The 17,824-nt window shown below is 42.0% G+C and overlaps 1 protein-coding gene across 1 annotated transcript; it reads right to left on the minus strand.

Moving 5' to 3' along the window:
- Positions 1–9,707: 9,707 nt before the first annotated feature.
- LOC136699931 (uncharacterized) lies at positions 9,708–15,947 on the minus strand. The gene is made up of 2 exons (XM_066675002.1): positions 12,930–15,947; positions 9,708–12,128 (listed from the first exon to the last, which is right to left on the minus strand). The coding sequence occupies exon 1, from the start codon at positions 15,945–15,947 to the stop codon at positions 15,183–15,185; it is 765 nt and encodes a 254-aa protein (XP_066531099.1). The 3' UTR covers positions 9,708–12,128; positions 12,930–15,182.
- Between the last annotated feature and the right edge of the window lie 1,877 nt (positions 15,948–17,824).

Below are 17,824 nucleotides of genomic sequence, written 5' to 3' on the forward strand. Positions count from 1 at the left end.
TGTTTCCGTGTACCTACAGAGTAAGAACGGGAGAACAGCCAACCTGATATCATAACTGAAACGTACCTATGCTACTAAAAGACCACACCAGCTAAAACGTACATTTAACTACGTTTAACTTGATATGCGCCCATCTAAGGCCGCTTGGAAAACGGCAAGCTGAACCAAAGCATTCAAGTAGAAGATTATTTAACTTTTTTTGTGGAAAAATGTGTTTAGAAACTTTTTGCAATCAAATGATATGCCACGTGTGTATAAACACAAATAAATGCAGTATACAAAAGCACACACACACACACACACACATTTATATATATATATATATATAAATCTAGAGGGAGTTCTTGGTGTCAAGCAAAATTAAACATCCTACAGAGACAGATAGGATTGTGGGAAATGTAATTTAGTTTTGCGCACGAGTAAGAGCAGCTGCGACCTGCTGAGTGAATATTAAGTTAAGAATATTAACGAAACGAAACTTCACTCTCTCTCTCTCTCTCTCTCCATCTATATATATATATATATATATATATATATATATATATATATATAACCACTTATCCAATTTAGGGTCGTGGTGGGTCCAGAGCCTACCTAGAATCATTGGGCGCAACTCCTCACAGACAGTCAGCGCAGGAATTGAACCCACAACCTCCAGATACCTGGAGCTGTGTGACTGTGACACTACCTGCTGCGCCACTGTGCCGCCCTACACATTTTTCCACTAAAAAAAGTTTAATAATCTTCTACCAAGTTAAATGTAGTTTAACCAATATCAAGTTAAATGTAGTTAAATGTACATTTTAGCTGGTGTGGTCTTTTAGTAGCATACGTTTCAGCCATGATATCAAGTTGAGAACAGCACTTACTTTGTGGTTCCTGTGTAATTAATGAATAAAACCATTTGTTCATAAGATGAATCTTTGCTTGTTTTATTATTGTAATTAAATATATAAATATATAAATATATAAATATATAACCACATTCACCTTATTGACAGGGAACCTGATCAGACCTTGTGGTAGACACTGCTGCTACTAAACCACATTCACCTTATTAACTGAGAACCTGATCAGACCTTGTGGTAGACACTGCTGCTACTGAACAAACATTCACCTTATTAACAGAGAAGCTGATCAGACCTTGTGGTAGACACTGCTGCTGCTGAACCACATTCACCTTATTAACAGGGAACCTGATCAGACCTTGTGGTAGACACTGCTGCTACTAAACCACATTCACCTTATTAACTGAGAACCTGATCAGACCTTGTGGTAGACACTGCTGCTACTAAACCACATTCACCTTATTAACTGAGAACCTGATCAGACCTTGTGGTAGACACTGCTGCTGCTGAACCACATTCACCTTATTAACAGAGAACCTGATCAGACCTTGGGGTAGACACTGCTGCTGCTGAACCACATTCACCTTATTAACAGAGAACCTGATCAGACCTTGTGGTAGACACTGCTGCTGCTGAACCACATTCACCTTATTAACAGAGAACCTGATCAGACCTTGTGGTAGACACTGCTGCTGCTGAACAAACATTCACCTTATTAACAGAGAACCTGATCAGACCTTGTGGTAGACACTGCTGCTACTGAACAAACATTCACCTTATTAACAGAGAACCTGATCAGACCTTGTGGTAGACACTGCTGCTGCTGAACCACATTCACACCTTATTAACAGAGAACCTGATCAGACCTTGTGGTAGACACTGCTGCTACTGAACAAACATTCACCTTATTAACAGAGAAGCTGATCAGACCTTGTGGTAGACACTGCTGCTGCTGAACCACATTCACACCTTATTAACAGAGAACCTGATCAGACCTTGGGGTAGACACTGCTGCTGCTGAACCACATTCACCTTATTAACAGAGAACCTGATCAGACCTTGTGGTAGACACTGCTGCTGCTGAACAAACATTCACCTTATTAACAGAGAACCTGATCAGACCTTGTGGTAGACACTGCTGCTACTGAACCACATTCACCTTATTAACAGAGAAGCTGATCAGACCTTGTGGTAGACACTGCTGCTGCTGAACCACATTCACCTTATTAACAGAGAAGCTGATCAGACCTTGTGGTAGACACTGCTGCTGCTGAACCACATTCACCTTATTAACAGAGAACCTGATCAGACCTTGTGGTAGACACTGCTGCTACTGAACAAACATTCACCTTATTAACAGAGAAGCTGATCAGACCTTGTGGTAGACACTGCTGCTGCTGAACCACATTCACCTTATTAACAGAGAACCTGATCAGACCTTGTGGTAGACACTGCTGCTGCTGAACAAATCTTATTAACAGAGAACCTGATGAGCCAGCTTGGTGGAAAAGTTCATGATCATCTACTTGATTGTATTCATGTTAAGCTTGAGGCATGATTTTCTGCACCACTCCACATAACTCTGCAGAGCGAAGCTGTAATAATGTGTGTGGCTGTGTGGTATTAAATGCTCATGAAAAGTCTGCATACAGGAGTCTGGCTGATGTATTAGTGATTTCCAGATGCTTATGATGCTTCCAAATGATGTTCAGAATAAATATTTTCATATCATTACCCCCCCTACCAACCCGGTAGGCATATTGCAGTGGATCCAACTTCAGCTCAGTTACCGTGGTGATATGATCTTTGATGATCCTCTCCAGGGCCTTCATTACAAGAGGGATGACATTCAGGACATTCAGGACATTTGAAGTGTCATTCTTCTGTATGTGGATCACTACAGAGTGTTTCCATATCGAGGGGATTGTGCCTCTATACAATCAAGCTCTGGAACTGGTACTGAAAAACACCCACCAGCTGCATTATTATCCAAACACAGAAACGGCAAGAATTAACCATATAAAAAAAAGCACTCCTAGCATACAACCAAACTGTTATTAATATCCAAGTCTCCTGCAGTCACTTCTAACATTGTTAATACACAGAGTAAAGTTAAAGCCAGAGAAGTCCACCATTTCTTGAAAAATTCTTCATTATTATAACCATTACCAATCGTCCAATGTAGGGGTGTCTTTAAATATCCAAAGTTTGAGAATAGATTTTCTTGCTCACTATTCTGATTAAATATTCTGATTTTTGTCCACTTGGGCTACTAAAACACATTGAGGAGCTGATAACTCTAGATCATAACCAATCAAGGTCTCTACCTCATGCTTAACTTCTTTCCAATATTTTTGTATCTGAATATGCGCATATGTACCAATGTCTAGGTCACATTTGACACATTTAGGTGAACCTAATCCAAGTCTGCTTCTTAATAGTGGTGTATAATGAAGTCTATGTAAAATTTTTAAATGAGTTTCTCTGTCAGTGTTACAATTCAGGATAGTAAGTGTATTTTTTATAACTAATGCACAAGTGTTTCCTTCTATCTGACATTCTAAATCGGTCTGCAATTGCTTACGGATATGATCTGTAGAATAATAAATATTTAAACCAAACATTTTATAGACATGAGAAATTAACCTTTCTGCCATGTGTTGTATTAAAATGTCTTCCAAAAAGGATGTAGTTGGAATATTTACATTTTTTAGTATGTAGTGTCTTATCTGTAAATACCGTAAAAGCGTGAATATTTTCTCTTCAAGTTCTCAAATAATCCTAATGTTCCTCCCTCGTAAAGGCAAACATGATCCAAACCTTTCTCATGCCAAAGCTTGAAAGTCCTGACACGAAAGAGGAACATTTCTCCATATGGGAGCCTTAAGCGATGACTGATTTTTAAGTTTGAAATAGATCTTTATGTTATTCCAGTGATTCAATGTGTTCAGAGCAATAATATTATCCTTAACCTATATTCTTGCTTTGGTATAATTTATATATATATAATATTTATATAATAAAGGACTGGCGCCCCCTCCAGGGTGTATTCCCACCTTGCGCCCAATGATTCCAGTTAGGCTCTGGACCCACCGCGACCCTGAATTAGATAAGGGTTACAGACAATGAATGAATGAATGAAAAGTCTTTAGTGTCAATAGGCCGCAATTTCTAGACTCCGTATCTATCCATGTATTTTCAGCATCGGGATTCACCCACTCATATATGTAACGCATCGGTGCTGCAAATTGGTACTCCTAATCCACCCTGTTCTTTATCTCTCTGTAATTTACTGATTTTACTCTGACCTTTTTGCCCTGCCAAATAAACTGTGTAAACATTTTATCTACATTAAAAAAACAAAACAAAACAAAACAAACAAACAAAGAAAAAAAAACAGTTGGGCAATAAATTTGGCAACATCTGTAGAGGACACAACAGCCTAGGTATTATATTCATCTTTAATATGCTAATCCTTCCTAACCAAGAAACCGGTAATGTCCTCCATCTATGCAAGTCTTCTTTAATGCGTATTAGGATTGGATTCAAATTAAGCTTAATTAATCTTTTGAGTGATTAACTGATTGTTATTCCAATGTATGTTATCTTTTTAGGTGACCAACGAAATGGAAATCCTCTAGGTGGGGCAGAGTTGGCGATAACACCAATGGGCATAACTTCTGTTTTTAATGAGTTTACTTTAAAGCCTGATATGTGTCCAAATTGTTGTAGGCAATCAAGTGGACAAGGATTAGTAATATCTCTATCAACTAAATACAAAAGAATATTGTCTGCATAAAGACAATTTTTATATTGTGTACCTTTAACACTAAAGCCTCTATTCTCTGGGGTGCTTCTGATGAGCTCTGCTAGTGGTTCAATTGCTAAAGCAAACAATAAAGGGCTCAGTGGATAACCCTGGGGTGTACCACGCTCAGATACAAAATGGTCTAAGCTATAAGAGATAATGGCTGCTTTAGGGAACTGATACAACAGTTTCACCTGATCAATAAATTCTGCACCCATCTTAAATTTTTACATTATATGGAAAGGAAAATACCATTCGACCCTTTCAAATGCTTTCAATGAGTCCAATGAAACAACTAAGCCCTGTTGTCACGCTGGGTATGGTCAAGAAAAACAAGAAAAATGTACAAAGAGCAAAAAATAGTAACAGAGGGCAGGGATACTTGAAAGTGCGGTAAACTTTATTTAAAATAGGAAACAAGGATGCTAAACACAGAGGCTAAAAACTAAACATATAATAAATATAACACAGCAAGAATCAGAAACAAAGACATGAAGCACATCCCACAAACATACAATGACCCACAAACAGGAGACACTGACAGAGATGAGAGATGAGAGATGATATACAGCAACAGAGAGAAGATATACAGCAACAGAGAGAAGATATACAACAACAGATAGAAGATATACAACAACAGATAGAAGATATACAGCAACAGAGAGAAGATATACAGCAACAGAGAGAAGATATACAGCAACAGAGAGAAGATATACAACAACAGAGAGAAGACATACAACAACAGAGAGAAGATATACAACAACAGATAGAAGATATACAACAACAGATAGAAGATATACAGCAACAGAGAGAAGATATACAACAACAGAGAGAAGATATACAACAACAGAGAGAAGACATACAACAACAGAGAGAAGATATACAACAACAGATAGAAGATATACAACAACAGATAGAAGATATACAACAACAGAGAGAAGACATACAACAACAGAGAGAAGATATACAACAACAGATAGAAGATATACAACAACAGATAGAAGATATACAGCAACAGAGAGAAGATATACAGCAACAGAGAGAAGATATACAGCAACAGAGAGAAGATATACAGCAACAGAGAGAAGATATACAACAACAGATAGAAGATATACAGCAACAGAGAGAAGATATACAACAACAGAGAGAAGACATACAACAACAGAGAGAAGATATACAACAACAGAGAGAAGACATACAACAACAGAGAGAAGACATACAGCAACAGAGAGAAGATATACAGCAACAGAGAGAAGATATACAACAACAGATAGAAGATATACAACAACAGATAGAAGATATACAGCAACAGAGAGAAGATATACAGCAACAGAGAGAAGATATACAAAGAGGGACTACACTGCCGAAAGCCTGAGGGAAGAGAAAGCGGGTTATTGGGAGCAGTAAGGAGGAGAAATGGATTGTGGAAGAGAGTCTAAAAGGTGAGGGAATTGTAACACTCGGTTTTTGAGACATTTCTCACAGTGGTGTATATGTGGTGTGCTAATATGTGTTACAGCAGAGATCCAGAGGCGCAGATCTTGCAGTTGTTGCTGGGGTTCAAATACGTCTCAGACTCAGCAGACAATTCTTTACACGTTCATCATATCATGTGTTATATGTGAGGTTGGGGAGTTGGTGTGACGTGCATACTTTTACCAAGAGCATCTACCTGTCTGTGAGTCACAGCAGCTTCACTGATGATCCACAGACCATGAAGTGTAAGGTGTGTGAGTGAACCTGCTCTGGACTTTGTGCAGGAGAGTCACTGTATCACAGATGTGTGTCTGTGTGTGTGATTGGGTGTGAGAGAGCAGGTATGATTTGGCTGGCGGATGATTCTCAGTGCTGCAGTGACACTGAGGTGCTGGTGTGTGTGGATCAGAGATCACACCTGCTCTGTGGGGGTCCTGAGCGCTGAAGAACAGGGGGAAAGCAAGGAAACAACGTATGCAGAGCAACAGATGGACTACGGTTTGTAATTGTAGAACTACAAAGTGCTCCTGTCTGGTCGGTGAAGCTGAGAGAGGGGACAGTGAGTGCAGAAGTAAAGAGGTGGTTATGTTATGGCTGAACAGTGTATGTGTCTGTTACTGTTTCTGAGTGTGTGTGGCGGGGGGGTAGTGTGTGAGCGTGTGTCAGTGAGAGAGAAAAGGGGCTGTGTGTATGTGCTGTGTCTGTGAGACTCAAGGGCAGTTTATTTATATATTTATATGAAATAAAAAGATAAATTATATTCACACAGTTCAACGGCTGCATGCAGAGGCCAGAAGAATGTGTGACATAGTGAGGGTCTGAAGGAGTGAAGCAGTGAAGGGGTGAAGGAGTGAGGAGATGATTGGAATGCAGTGTGGAAACTCCCAGGAGTCATTGTTGAATATTCAGAGCTGACTGTGAAAAGCAGGTGACGAGCTTCAGCAGCTGGGTGTTTGTCCTGCAGTGTAGAGGTTGTAGGTTCTGGATGGAGAACACCTCTGTTGGTCCTTCTTCGAATGAGTGTGTGTGGAGTGTTGTGAGGAATTACAGCTGAATTACAGCTCTGTAAACTGTAGCAGGAGAAAGGTCAGAGGTGATGACTCAGCACTCATGTCTATTGTCTCTAAACTGAACAGAGCGGTATTCTGCTTTAATCTTTCCAAAAATATTAATCTCTTCCCACGTGTGCTCTCTCCCAAGTCCCTCCTTTAATTTGACCTTTTACAGTGAAAAACAAGCTAAGGTTCTCAGGAAAAAGCTGCAGTATTGTGTAACCACCTCACCTGGTTTAAGGGGGAACCACATTCCTCAGCCCTCCAGGTAACTATGCAGTCCCAGTCTGACTGGCGCCCCCTCCAGGGTGTATTCCTGCCTTGCACCTAGTGATTCTGGGTAGGCTCCAGACCCACCGCGACCCTGAATTGGAAAAGTGGTTACAGATAATGAACAATGAACGAATGAATGCATTTTCAATGTGCCTAATACATGTGTAGATGACATTGCAAAAAGTGCTAGCTTGTTCATTCCATCAATAATATCTACAATGTTTAAAGCGCCCCATGTAATATTTATTGTCCCTTCATTTTGCAACACACTATTTGGCCAAGATGCTTATGTTGCACTTATGAATCTTTTCTGATCAAGGAGTAGTTCAGGAGAATAACGAAAATGTACTGTAAAGGCACATGAGCAGACAGTTTATGGCTGAGAGCAACATTCATGATGGATACAAACTGTTGGCATTCAGCAATCTTTCACCCTGTTCCATAGATATCTGACTAAATGCCAGCTCACTGTAAAATAGATTTAAAATAGAAAATTGTAATCTTAGCCATGGGCAGCAGGTAGTGTCGCAGTCACACAGCTCCAGGTACCTGGGGGTTGTGGGTTCGATTCCCGCTCTGGGTGACTGTCTGTGAGGAGTGTGGTATGTTCTCTCTGTGTCTGCGTGGGTTTCCTCCGGGTGACTGTCTGTGAGGAGTGTGGTATATTCTCTCTGTGTCTGCGTGGGTTTCCTCCGGGTGACTGTCTGTGAGGAGTGTGGTGTGTTCTCCCCGTGTCTGCGTGGGTTTCCTCCGGGTGACTGTCTGTAAGGAGTGTGGTGTGTTCTCTCTGTGTCTGTGTGGGTTTCCTCCGGGTGACTGTCTGTGAGGAGTGTGGTGTGTTCTCTCTGTGTCTGCGTGGGTTTCCTCCGGGTGACTGTCTGTGAGGAGTGTGGTGTGTTCTCTCCGTGTCTGCGTGGGTTTCATCCGGGTGCTCCGGTTTCCTCCCACAGTCCAAAAACACACGTTGGTAGGTGGATTGGTGACTCAAAAGTGTCCGTAGGTTACAGATAATGAATGAATGAATGAATCTTAGCCATATTAAATGATGGTTGATTAAATGGTTCTCCGCTCACCAACGACTGCTTGTCTTTTTATGAACCTTCCAATGACCCTTCCATTGAGCAGACACATAGCCTTGCTGTCCACAGTCTTGCCTCTTCAAAACACTGTTGGATGTGTTCACATGATCACGACTTGTTGACTTTGAAAACTTTTGATTATTGTAAGATGTACTGTTTCAGAGGGATGTAAGGTTTTAACTGAAAAAAAACTGATATGAAAATCACCATTCCATGTCTGATGTTGTAGATTTGTCTTTGTGAGTGAGGTAATATTGAGACAAATCTTGATCGATCATGTTTCATGAATGGCGGTGATTGTTTTACTGCAAGCACTTGTGAACATTTGCTCAAATAACACAAAATTAGGTTCTATATCAGTGGGGGCACGAATGTTTTGTTGGTTAATGCTAGCCATGCCACTGTTTGTCAGCTGTTTTTTTTTTTCTTTCCCATGTATAATAAGGGCTCCAGTCCCACCACCACTGCCCTTAAACATTCATTAAGAAAAATCTTTTGTTATAAAGGGTGAATTGAATTGATGTCAGTGGTATCACTGAATGTACCATTAAATACCTGATCCAGATTTTCTAATGTCACTGTGATTAATTGTATTTTAGTCTCACCTGTGATCTTTACATGCATACAGACACACAGATGCTGTAGAAGGCCCTCTGATCCACATCCACGCCTAATCTGGAGCTGGCCACTAGAGGGAGTTTAGTCTCTCTGTCTCTGTGCCTGAAGGAGCTCAACAAATCTCTCTGTGTTATCAGGATATGACTGTGAAGTGAGAAGAGAAAGACAGGACAACCATAGATGTTCATTTCTGTTAGGTGTGTGTGAGTGTGTTGGGGGAGATGAGTGTGTGTCAGTAGGAGAGAAGAGGGTCAGTGTGTGTGCGGTGTGTCTGTGAGAGTCATAGCGCTCTGGTACTTGAAACGATTCTGTTCCTGATTCTGGGAACCTTGGTTCTTTCCAGTGAACAGTTGGATTTCTACACATTTAGAGTGGGACCAGGAATATGTCATCAGCGGGGGTGTGGCCGTGGTGGATTACAGTGTTATGGAAAATTTTAAATTAACCTTTGTGTCACCAGGAAGGAAGATCGAAAGATCAATTGCTCAAAGAATTCTTTGGGGAGAAGAGAGGAATAAGACGCAGTCAAAGATTCTCTCTTATCTCTCGAGTTTATTGTAAAATCAAGTCATATATAGAGCCCCAGTCACATACACCAACAATGTCTCATTCCTTTAACCCAAACATTCCCTTATTGGTGCCTCATTATCTCCAACTTTATAGCTGCCAGGGAGAAATGGTGAAAATGTCCTTCAGTTGTTGACTGCCTTCCTTCTAATCTGCTCTGCTCCTTTTTCCCACAGGTCACAGTAACCACACAGTGCAATAAGTCCCTTCAAGCACTAAGGCCTACATCATTTAGTAAGAACCTACCAAGATTAATCAAACCCCATATATTATGTCATATATATGTTAGTTATTACTAATCATTACTCATTAGTGTTAATCTGCATTTTTCTATTACATTCCTCCCTTTTTATGATTTAAAATCTTTAATCATAATATTGCAAAAGATAACATCAACCATAGACTAGCTAAGCTGTCAGTCTAGGCGTCATAACTCATGCATTTAAAAAAAACATATTGAATGATTACACGTGATATGATTAAATCAAATGATTATTTAAACTTATAAAATCAACCTGAAATCAGCATTAATAAACGAAAAGTGAATAAATGAAAAATAAATGGAAAATTTACTCCTCATCAAATGAGGCATGGAGTGGGGCATTTCAAGAGGCATCTCATCCAGCGGATTTTTCTCGGCTGCAGGGTCAAGCTCCATGTACACATCTGCACTCACCATACTGAATTGTATACCATGAATGTATCAATGCTCAGTAGTTTTGATGATCAGACTTCTGACACAGGGAATAATACAACATCCGATTAGTGTTATTACTAATAGAGAAATGATTACAGCGACAGCCAGCTTCAGCCCCAATGCTCCCCATTTACCAAAATAGGAATCAAACCAAGCCATCCAGTCATTATTTACACTTGAAAATTCATACAACTCCTCAGTGAAAGTTGTTAACTCCTTCATTGCCTCAGTGAATGACCCGTTTGCTGATGTGTGATTAGGAATGAAAGTGCAGCAGCGATCACCAAACACGTGACATACACCTCCCTTTTCAGCCAAAACCATATCTAGGGCAATTCGGTTCTGATATGTCATTTGTGAAGTGTAATGCAACTGTTCCCCCAGAATTTTCAGTGTGTCACGAGTCACATTAGCCAGACGCTGTTGATTATACCATATGAAATTTATCCAATCCACATTTTTGTTCATCGTTACCCATATGAAAATAGACTCAAACCCTGCTGCTATAGGGTTTCGCGCTTTAAATTCATCGGGGACCCCACGTGGAATGCCTACTGCATCTAAGTAGATCAAACGGTCCCTCAAGAAATCTCTTGGCCCTGTGAATCACCTTTTTAGTCGGAAGGTCAGGGAATTTGGATCCAGGGAAAATAAGTGTTGGCTCTGCCATCATAACCAGAGCACATGTACCTGTCCAGTTTGAAGGAAGGATCGATCTAAGACGACCTCCGTTACCACACCGCCAAAATATGTCAGCCCTTGGTCTCCGTTGGGTCACCAGGAGCGTGTAGCGTGGGGGATAGAGAGTATACATGTTCTGAAATGTAGTTGTGTGATCAGACCCCAGTTGAAACACCTTTTGATTTTGATCAACCACCCACATGATGGAGCAATGCCCTGGAAAATGTCCCACTTCTATCGCGCAGGGGCGCAAGGGGTTTACTACGACACACATTACATCTTTTGACAAGTTTCTAGTGTAACACTCATAGGGAGCGTTCAAATTGTCAACATAATCATCTGGGTTTTCAATCATCTCTGTAGGGGGCAAGAAGGACTTAAGCCATGTGGGACATTCACGATGTATAACTGAATAGTTGAACGTTTCAGAGCCAGCTGCTAGAGCACAATCTCTAGGACACATAAAGCCCCCCCTTATTGACTGATCTAGGATGTCTTCATCCTTACACATTTTACCTTTATTCCCCTGCAGTAAGCATTCTATCTTTAATGGATCTGGATGCATTTTCCTCATGTATTTGGCACAAGTGGAAGCATTGTAAGGAAACAGCATGATAATTGGAATGTCCCGTGCCCCCATACAGACATGACACGATGAATATGTGGCTGTTGTGACAGCGTATTTACCTTTTTGATACCAAAGATTTGTACCTGAACGTATGGTGCCGCTGGGATAGCCCGAACCTGGAAATGACCCAGCCAATGCCCGTGCCAACAACATCACCCACATGATTAACAGTTGGTAATCTTTCTTTCTTGCTTCACGGTGTCGCTGTCGTCCCTCTGTAAGGTTGGTGCCTTTTTGCAGTGTGTCACGTGGATCCAGGGTGCGCGCCCCTCGACCTTCACCGCAGTTTCAGTAGTGAGCAGGACTTTTAAAGGCCCCAACCACCGTTGATTCCTCCAGTGCTTACGCCTGTGATCCTTTATCACCACCCAATCTCCCAGTTTAAGCAAAGCTGCTGCTGCCTGTGAGTGAACAAAATGCAAAATTGTTAGTAATTTCTTACAATAGGACAACATGTGGTCTTCCAAGAGTCCCATGCCGTCCACGTGGCCTGGTGGATCCAAGCCCCATCTCGGTGGCCTGCCAAACAAAATTTCAAAAGGTGTTAAACCAGTTTTGGTTCTGGTTCGCATTCCCATATACATCAAAACCAGTGGTAATGCCTGCACCCAATTGAGCCCTGTTTCTACACAACATTTCTGAAGCTTGCTTTTGATTGTTGCATTCTCTCTCGACTGCTCCTGCACGCTGTGGATGATATGCACAGTGTAATTTCACATCAATGCCTAAATTCTCTTCTAGCTGAGTGAGTGCTGTGCTGATAAAAGCTGGTCCATTGTCACTCCCAATGCATCGAGGAATACCCCAACGAGGAATAATGTGCTGAATCAAAACTTTGGCCACTCCCTGAGCATCTTGTTTGCTGGTAGGGAATCACTCAACCCATTTAGAAAACATATCCACTACCACCAGACAATACCTTTTCCCCTCACACTGGTTGAGTTCAATGAAATCCATCTGCAAATGTTCAAATGGCTCATTGGGTGGAGGATGTGCCCCTGGTGTTATTTTAATGCCTCAAGCTGCATTGTGCTGGGCGCATATGAGACATTTTTCACAAAATCTTTGTGCAAAAATAGTGAACCCTCTTGTGTACCAGATTCGCTGTACTGCAGATACCATAGCCCCTTTTGATGCATGATCTCTCCCATGAGACAATTTTGCAAAATAGGGAAAATAAGCAGAGGGTAGGCAAGGCCTACCATCTAAAGCTTGCCACATTCCGTCCTTGAAAACACAGCCTGCTTTGTGCCAAGAAGAACGCTCTGTCTCTGAGGCCTGCGAGGTTAGTTCTGTGTGTGAGAGTGTGAGAGGGTGGGGCTCCGGAACACAGGATTCCTGGAAAAGAGAAAACATTAGGTCATTACCAGCTGCTTTCTTCGCTGCTTCATCTGCAAAAGCATTTCCCTGTGCCACTTCTAAAGTGTCTTTTGTGTGAGCTTGGCATTTAATCACAGCAACAGCTTTTGGCAAAAGGAGTGCTTTTAATAATGCTGCCACCAATGTGTGATGTGTTTCCCTGTGGATGTCAGAAAATTCCTGTAGGACCATATCATTACAAAATCAAACACACAGGAATATGCATATTTGGAGTCAGTCCAAATATTTACAGTCTTACCCTCAGCCAGTTAGCATGCTTCTGTGAGAGCCACCGATTCTGCTGCCTGCGCTGATAGAGAACTCGAAAGCCTGCCAGAACACAAACACTCATCCAAGGTCACAACTGCAAATCCCACTCTGTTTTTTCCGCAGTCATCGCGAGACACGGATCCGTCCACATACAAATTGAGATCAGCGTTATGAATTGGAACATCAGTCAAATCAGGCCTGGGAGAACACACCTGTGAAATGGCTGCTAAACAGTCATGAGGTTCTCCATCATCTGATGTAGGGAGTAAAGTTGCTGAATTTAAAATGGTACAATGCTGAATAGTGACACTGGGTGCAGTATAACACGATACCACAACCAATCTCGCTGCTGACATATGAGATGTTTTCTGCTCCAACAAAATCATTGAGACTGCATGTGGGACTAACAATGTCAGAGGGTTGTATCACACAAGATCTTGGGAAGCTAAAACTGCTCTCTCTGCTGCTGCTACTGCTTGCAGACACTTAGACAACCCTTGTGCTACAGAATCAAGTTTGCTAGAGAAATACGCCACTGGGCGCTTACGACCCTAATGCTCTTGCAGCAACACAGAAGTCATGAAACCATTTTTCTGGTCCACTGTCTGAAAGAAAGGTTTGTCAGGATCTGGTAAACCCAAAGTAGGTGTTTGTGTTAAAGCAGTTTTCAAATCTGTGAAAGCAAAATCAGCTTCAGGAGTCCATTCAAATTTGTCATGAATGGATAATCCTTTCCCATGAATTAGAGCAGATAATGGTGCCTCTCGCTCTGCATAATTTAGACTCCACTGTCTACAGCAGGATGTCATTCCCAGAAAGTGTTTTAGAGGATACTGACATTTTTTTGGTCGGTAATCGCCTTTTGGAGTGACCACGACTGGTGCAGACTTTATTAATCCAACGTCATATTTTTTTTTTTTTCCATAGACACTCAGGAATCATTGTCAACTCCCCAGTAGGAACTGAAACCCCTACACAGCTCTGGCCTGTGTGCGTCTGCGGATCGACAAGTTGAACAGTGCGAAAACCTTAACTTGTTATAATAGCTGTGTATGGGATTCGGAAGACCCTTGTTCCCCTGCTTCTCTGTACCCCACCATCAGCATTTTCCCAATTTCCCAAAACGGTACATCTATACAACCATAGACTCAAATCCACCCACTCATCCTCACAGGGCTTTGTCAGTGAAACATGGGCTATAGTGCCCTCAATTCTGTGCTTTTTTTCAATTACTGAATCAAGCAAATGCCTCTGTGAGGGTGAGAGAAGGACCTGTGCCGCAGAACGTCCATTTTCCCAGTAAATGTAATTCAAAGTCAGTTTCTCATTTAAAACACACATGTCCCATTTTGATTCAAACTCACTGTCAGGGCCTTCATGCACACAAGCTGTACAGTGAAGGTCCTCTGCTAACATCACATCGATGATTGTGAGGCGGTCAGTGGATATTGGAAATTTAGCTTGTACAGTGGACAGTAAATCATCAGCTAATATTAAATCAGCTAGTTTCCACTCATAATTATACAAAGGCTGGTCATGTGCCTGCTTTACCATTGCATAATCCACTGAGTCCTCCGCACAAACCTTGATGCCGTTAGAGGATGCCTTTAAAGAAATTTTCAATTTACACATTAAATGCACCTGATGCATCTATTGATGTTATCGCTTTCTGTGTAAGCTGAGGCTTTTCGGGGAAGTGTGAAGCTCTAAGAGTGGATGTAGTGGCCCCTGAATCAACTAAAAAACTAAGCTCTCTCCCTGCCACTGTCATGGTTATTCTAGGCATGGCTGTGTAAGCATTAATTTGTGTTAATAATAAAAGTTGTTCACTTATCGTTTCTGATGTTCGTCCAGGCACTCCATCCCCGTCCAGCTCTTCCACCCCCAAGGCCTCCTCTCAGTCGGAAGGCTCCATTGCTTGCTGATTCGCCTGGCTGTTGTTTGCACTCTGCAATTCTCTGTGGGTCCTGTTGGCGCGGATACCTCCCTTTGATGCGTAGACACAATGCATCAAATTTGGTGAGATACGCCTGACTCAACTCTGTCCTGTTGGGTTGAATGTCCAATCCAGTCATGAGATCTCCTTGCACTCTCTTCCAGTCAACTCCCATCCGAACGGCCAGCACTCTTCCCAGCTCGTACAGGCTCGGACGAAAAGTCTCACAGAACTGTTTGAGGCGTTTGCAGAATTCCTCTCCTCCATCTGTGACCTCAGGGAGAGAAGCGGCCACCTCTTTGATCTCAGCAAATGTCCATGGTCTGAACACCTGTCCGATGGTTTCACCCATCGGAACCTCAAGCATCGGCATGCTAAACTGGTTCATGGCCTCGACTAGGCCGGGAATCTCGTCCTCTTCGTCGTTGTCCCTGGAGCGGAGTTTCATGCTTAGTGGCGCGACCTCCCTTTTCCTGACTTTGGGCTTTATGCTTGGCTCTGTGAGGCTCTCAGGCATGTCTGGAGGGGTAGAGCCTGGGAACAGTGGCTCTGCTTTCTCATCAGTTTCGTCCTCCTTCACCCTTATCTCTCGCACTGCCTGGATGGGAGGGTCCTTTGGCGGAGTCTGCAGCTGTTGTTGAGCGGTTGGTTGCATCTCGGCGGGTGGAGGGAGTGCAGGTGACTGCGGAGGAAGAGGGGGGCTGAGGGCTGCGCTGGGCGATGTGGATTCACGTCCAGGTCCCAGTTGATCTTCGGATATAGGCCGTACTCAGGAGTGGGTGGACGGGCCAGAACAGGCACGGGAGTACATGGAAGAACAGCACAAACATTTGCACAATGGTAAGATATTGGTGAAAGAGCACAAACGTTTGATTTAACATCATCATTAACTTCTCTCTTCTTTGCATTTCTGAATTTTTTTTTATCTGCTTCTCCCTTCCACATTTGTAGCGCCTTACGGTCCACTACAAACGGCTCTGGAAGTTTTTTACAACACCCACACCCACTAAGCTGAATATTCTGTCTGAGTGTTCCAACTGGCTTGGACTGAAGCTCCCTCCCTCAGGAAACCCCAGTTCAACCCATTTCCCCATCTACCTCACACTGCTCGGGCAATACTCCTTCAGCATGTACCTGTATTGTGATGCAGCTTTATTAACTTTACCTTACTCCTCAGCCTGGTTCTGTGCTGTTCTGCTGTAACAACACCCCATAACTGTATTTTAAAACAAACCCCAAGTTAATTAAATGAATGAATCAAAATTGAAGGAAAAAACCCACACACACACACACATATATATATATATATATATATATATATATATATAAAACGAGCCCCCAAATTGTTATGGACATTTTTAATTCATCTATGTGTAACCAGGAAGGAAGATCAAAAGAGCAATTGCTCAAAGAATTCTTTGGGGAGAAGAGAGGAATAAGACGCAGTCAAAGATTCTCTCTTATCTCTTGAGTTTATTGTAAAATCAAGTCATATATAGGACCCCAGTCACGTACACCATCATCATGTGTCATTCCATCAACCCAAACATTCCCTTATTGGTTCCTCATTATCTCCAACTTTATAGCTGCCAGGGAGAAATGGTGAGAAATGTCCTTCAGTTGTTGACTGCCTTCCTTCTAATCTCCTCAGCGCCTTCCTCCCACAGGTCACCGTAACCACACAGTGCAATAAGTCCCTTCACCTTCAAGCACTAAGGCCTACATCATTTAGTAAGAATCAACCAAGATTAATCAAACCCCATATATATTATGTCATTAGTTTTTATTAATCATTACTCATTAGTGTTAATCTGCATTTTTCCATTACATACAGCACCAGAGATAAACTGTTAGAGTCATGACAGGGTCATTGTTTATTCTTTGTTTACTGTGGAGTCAGACCAGTGTGAGATGTGATATAAGTTCAGAGGCATCCTGCTGAGCTTGTGAACAGCAGAGAAACATGACCAAGAGACACGGCTCTGACCAATGCGCATGGTATCACACCCAACAGCACCAGAAACACACAAGACCGGAGTGTGTTCCTGGTGTGTTTCCTATTATTTATGTATTTGAAACGCTGTAAATGACGCTGTCCAGATCCACTGGGTGTAAGGCTCGAGCTCTTTCTTGTGTTACTGTGGTGGAAAAGTGGCATCAGCAGCAGTTAGTGACTGTGACATCATCGATGGCAATTAAGGTTTGTATCTCTGAACATTCTACTATTAATTTCTATGGGAATTTTTTATCCTAAATTTATAAAAAGCGGCAAATCTGAATGACCTAGAGCTTCGAAACGCAGTTTGAATGGAGTCTGTACGTTAAGCGGCTTGTGTTGTTTTAATCATAGAAAACTGGACAATAATAATAACTAGATTTGCATTTCTGAAGGCAATACATAGTGCATGAAAAGAACTGAAAGTGTCTGTATGTCTGTGAGTGTGTGTCTGTGTGTGTGTGTGTGTGATTGGGTGTGAGAGAGCAGGTATGATTTGGCTGGCGGATGATTCTCAGTGCTGCAGTGACACTGAG

The sequence above is a fragment of the Hoplias malabaricus genome, chromosome 6 (genome assembly GCF_029633855.1).
Source record: "Hoplias malabaricus isolate fHopMal1 chromosome 6, fHopMal1.hap1, whole genome shotgun sequence".
Taxonomy (NCBI): Eukaryota; Metazoa; Chordata; class Actinopteri; order Characiformes; family Erythrinidae; genus Hoplias; species Hoplias malabaricus.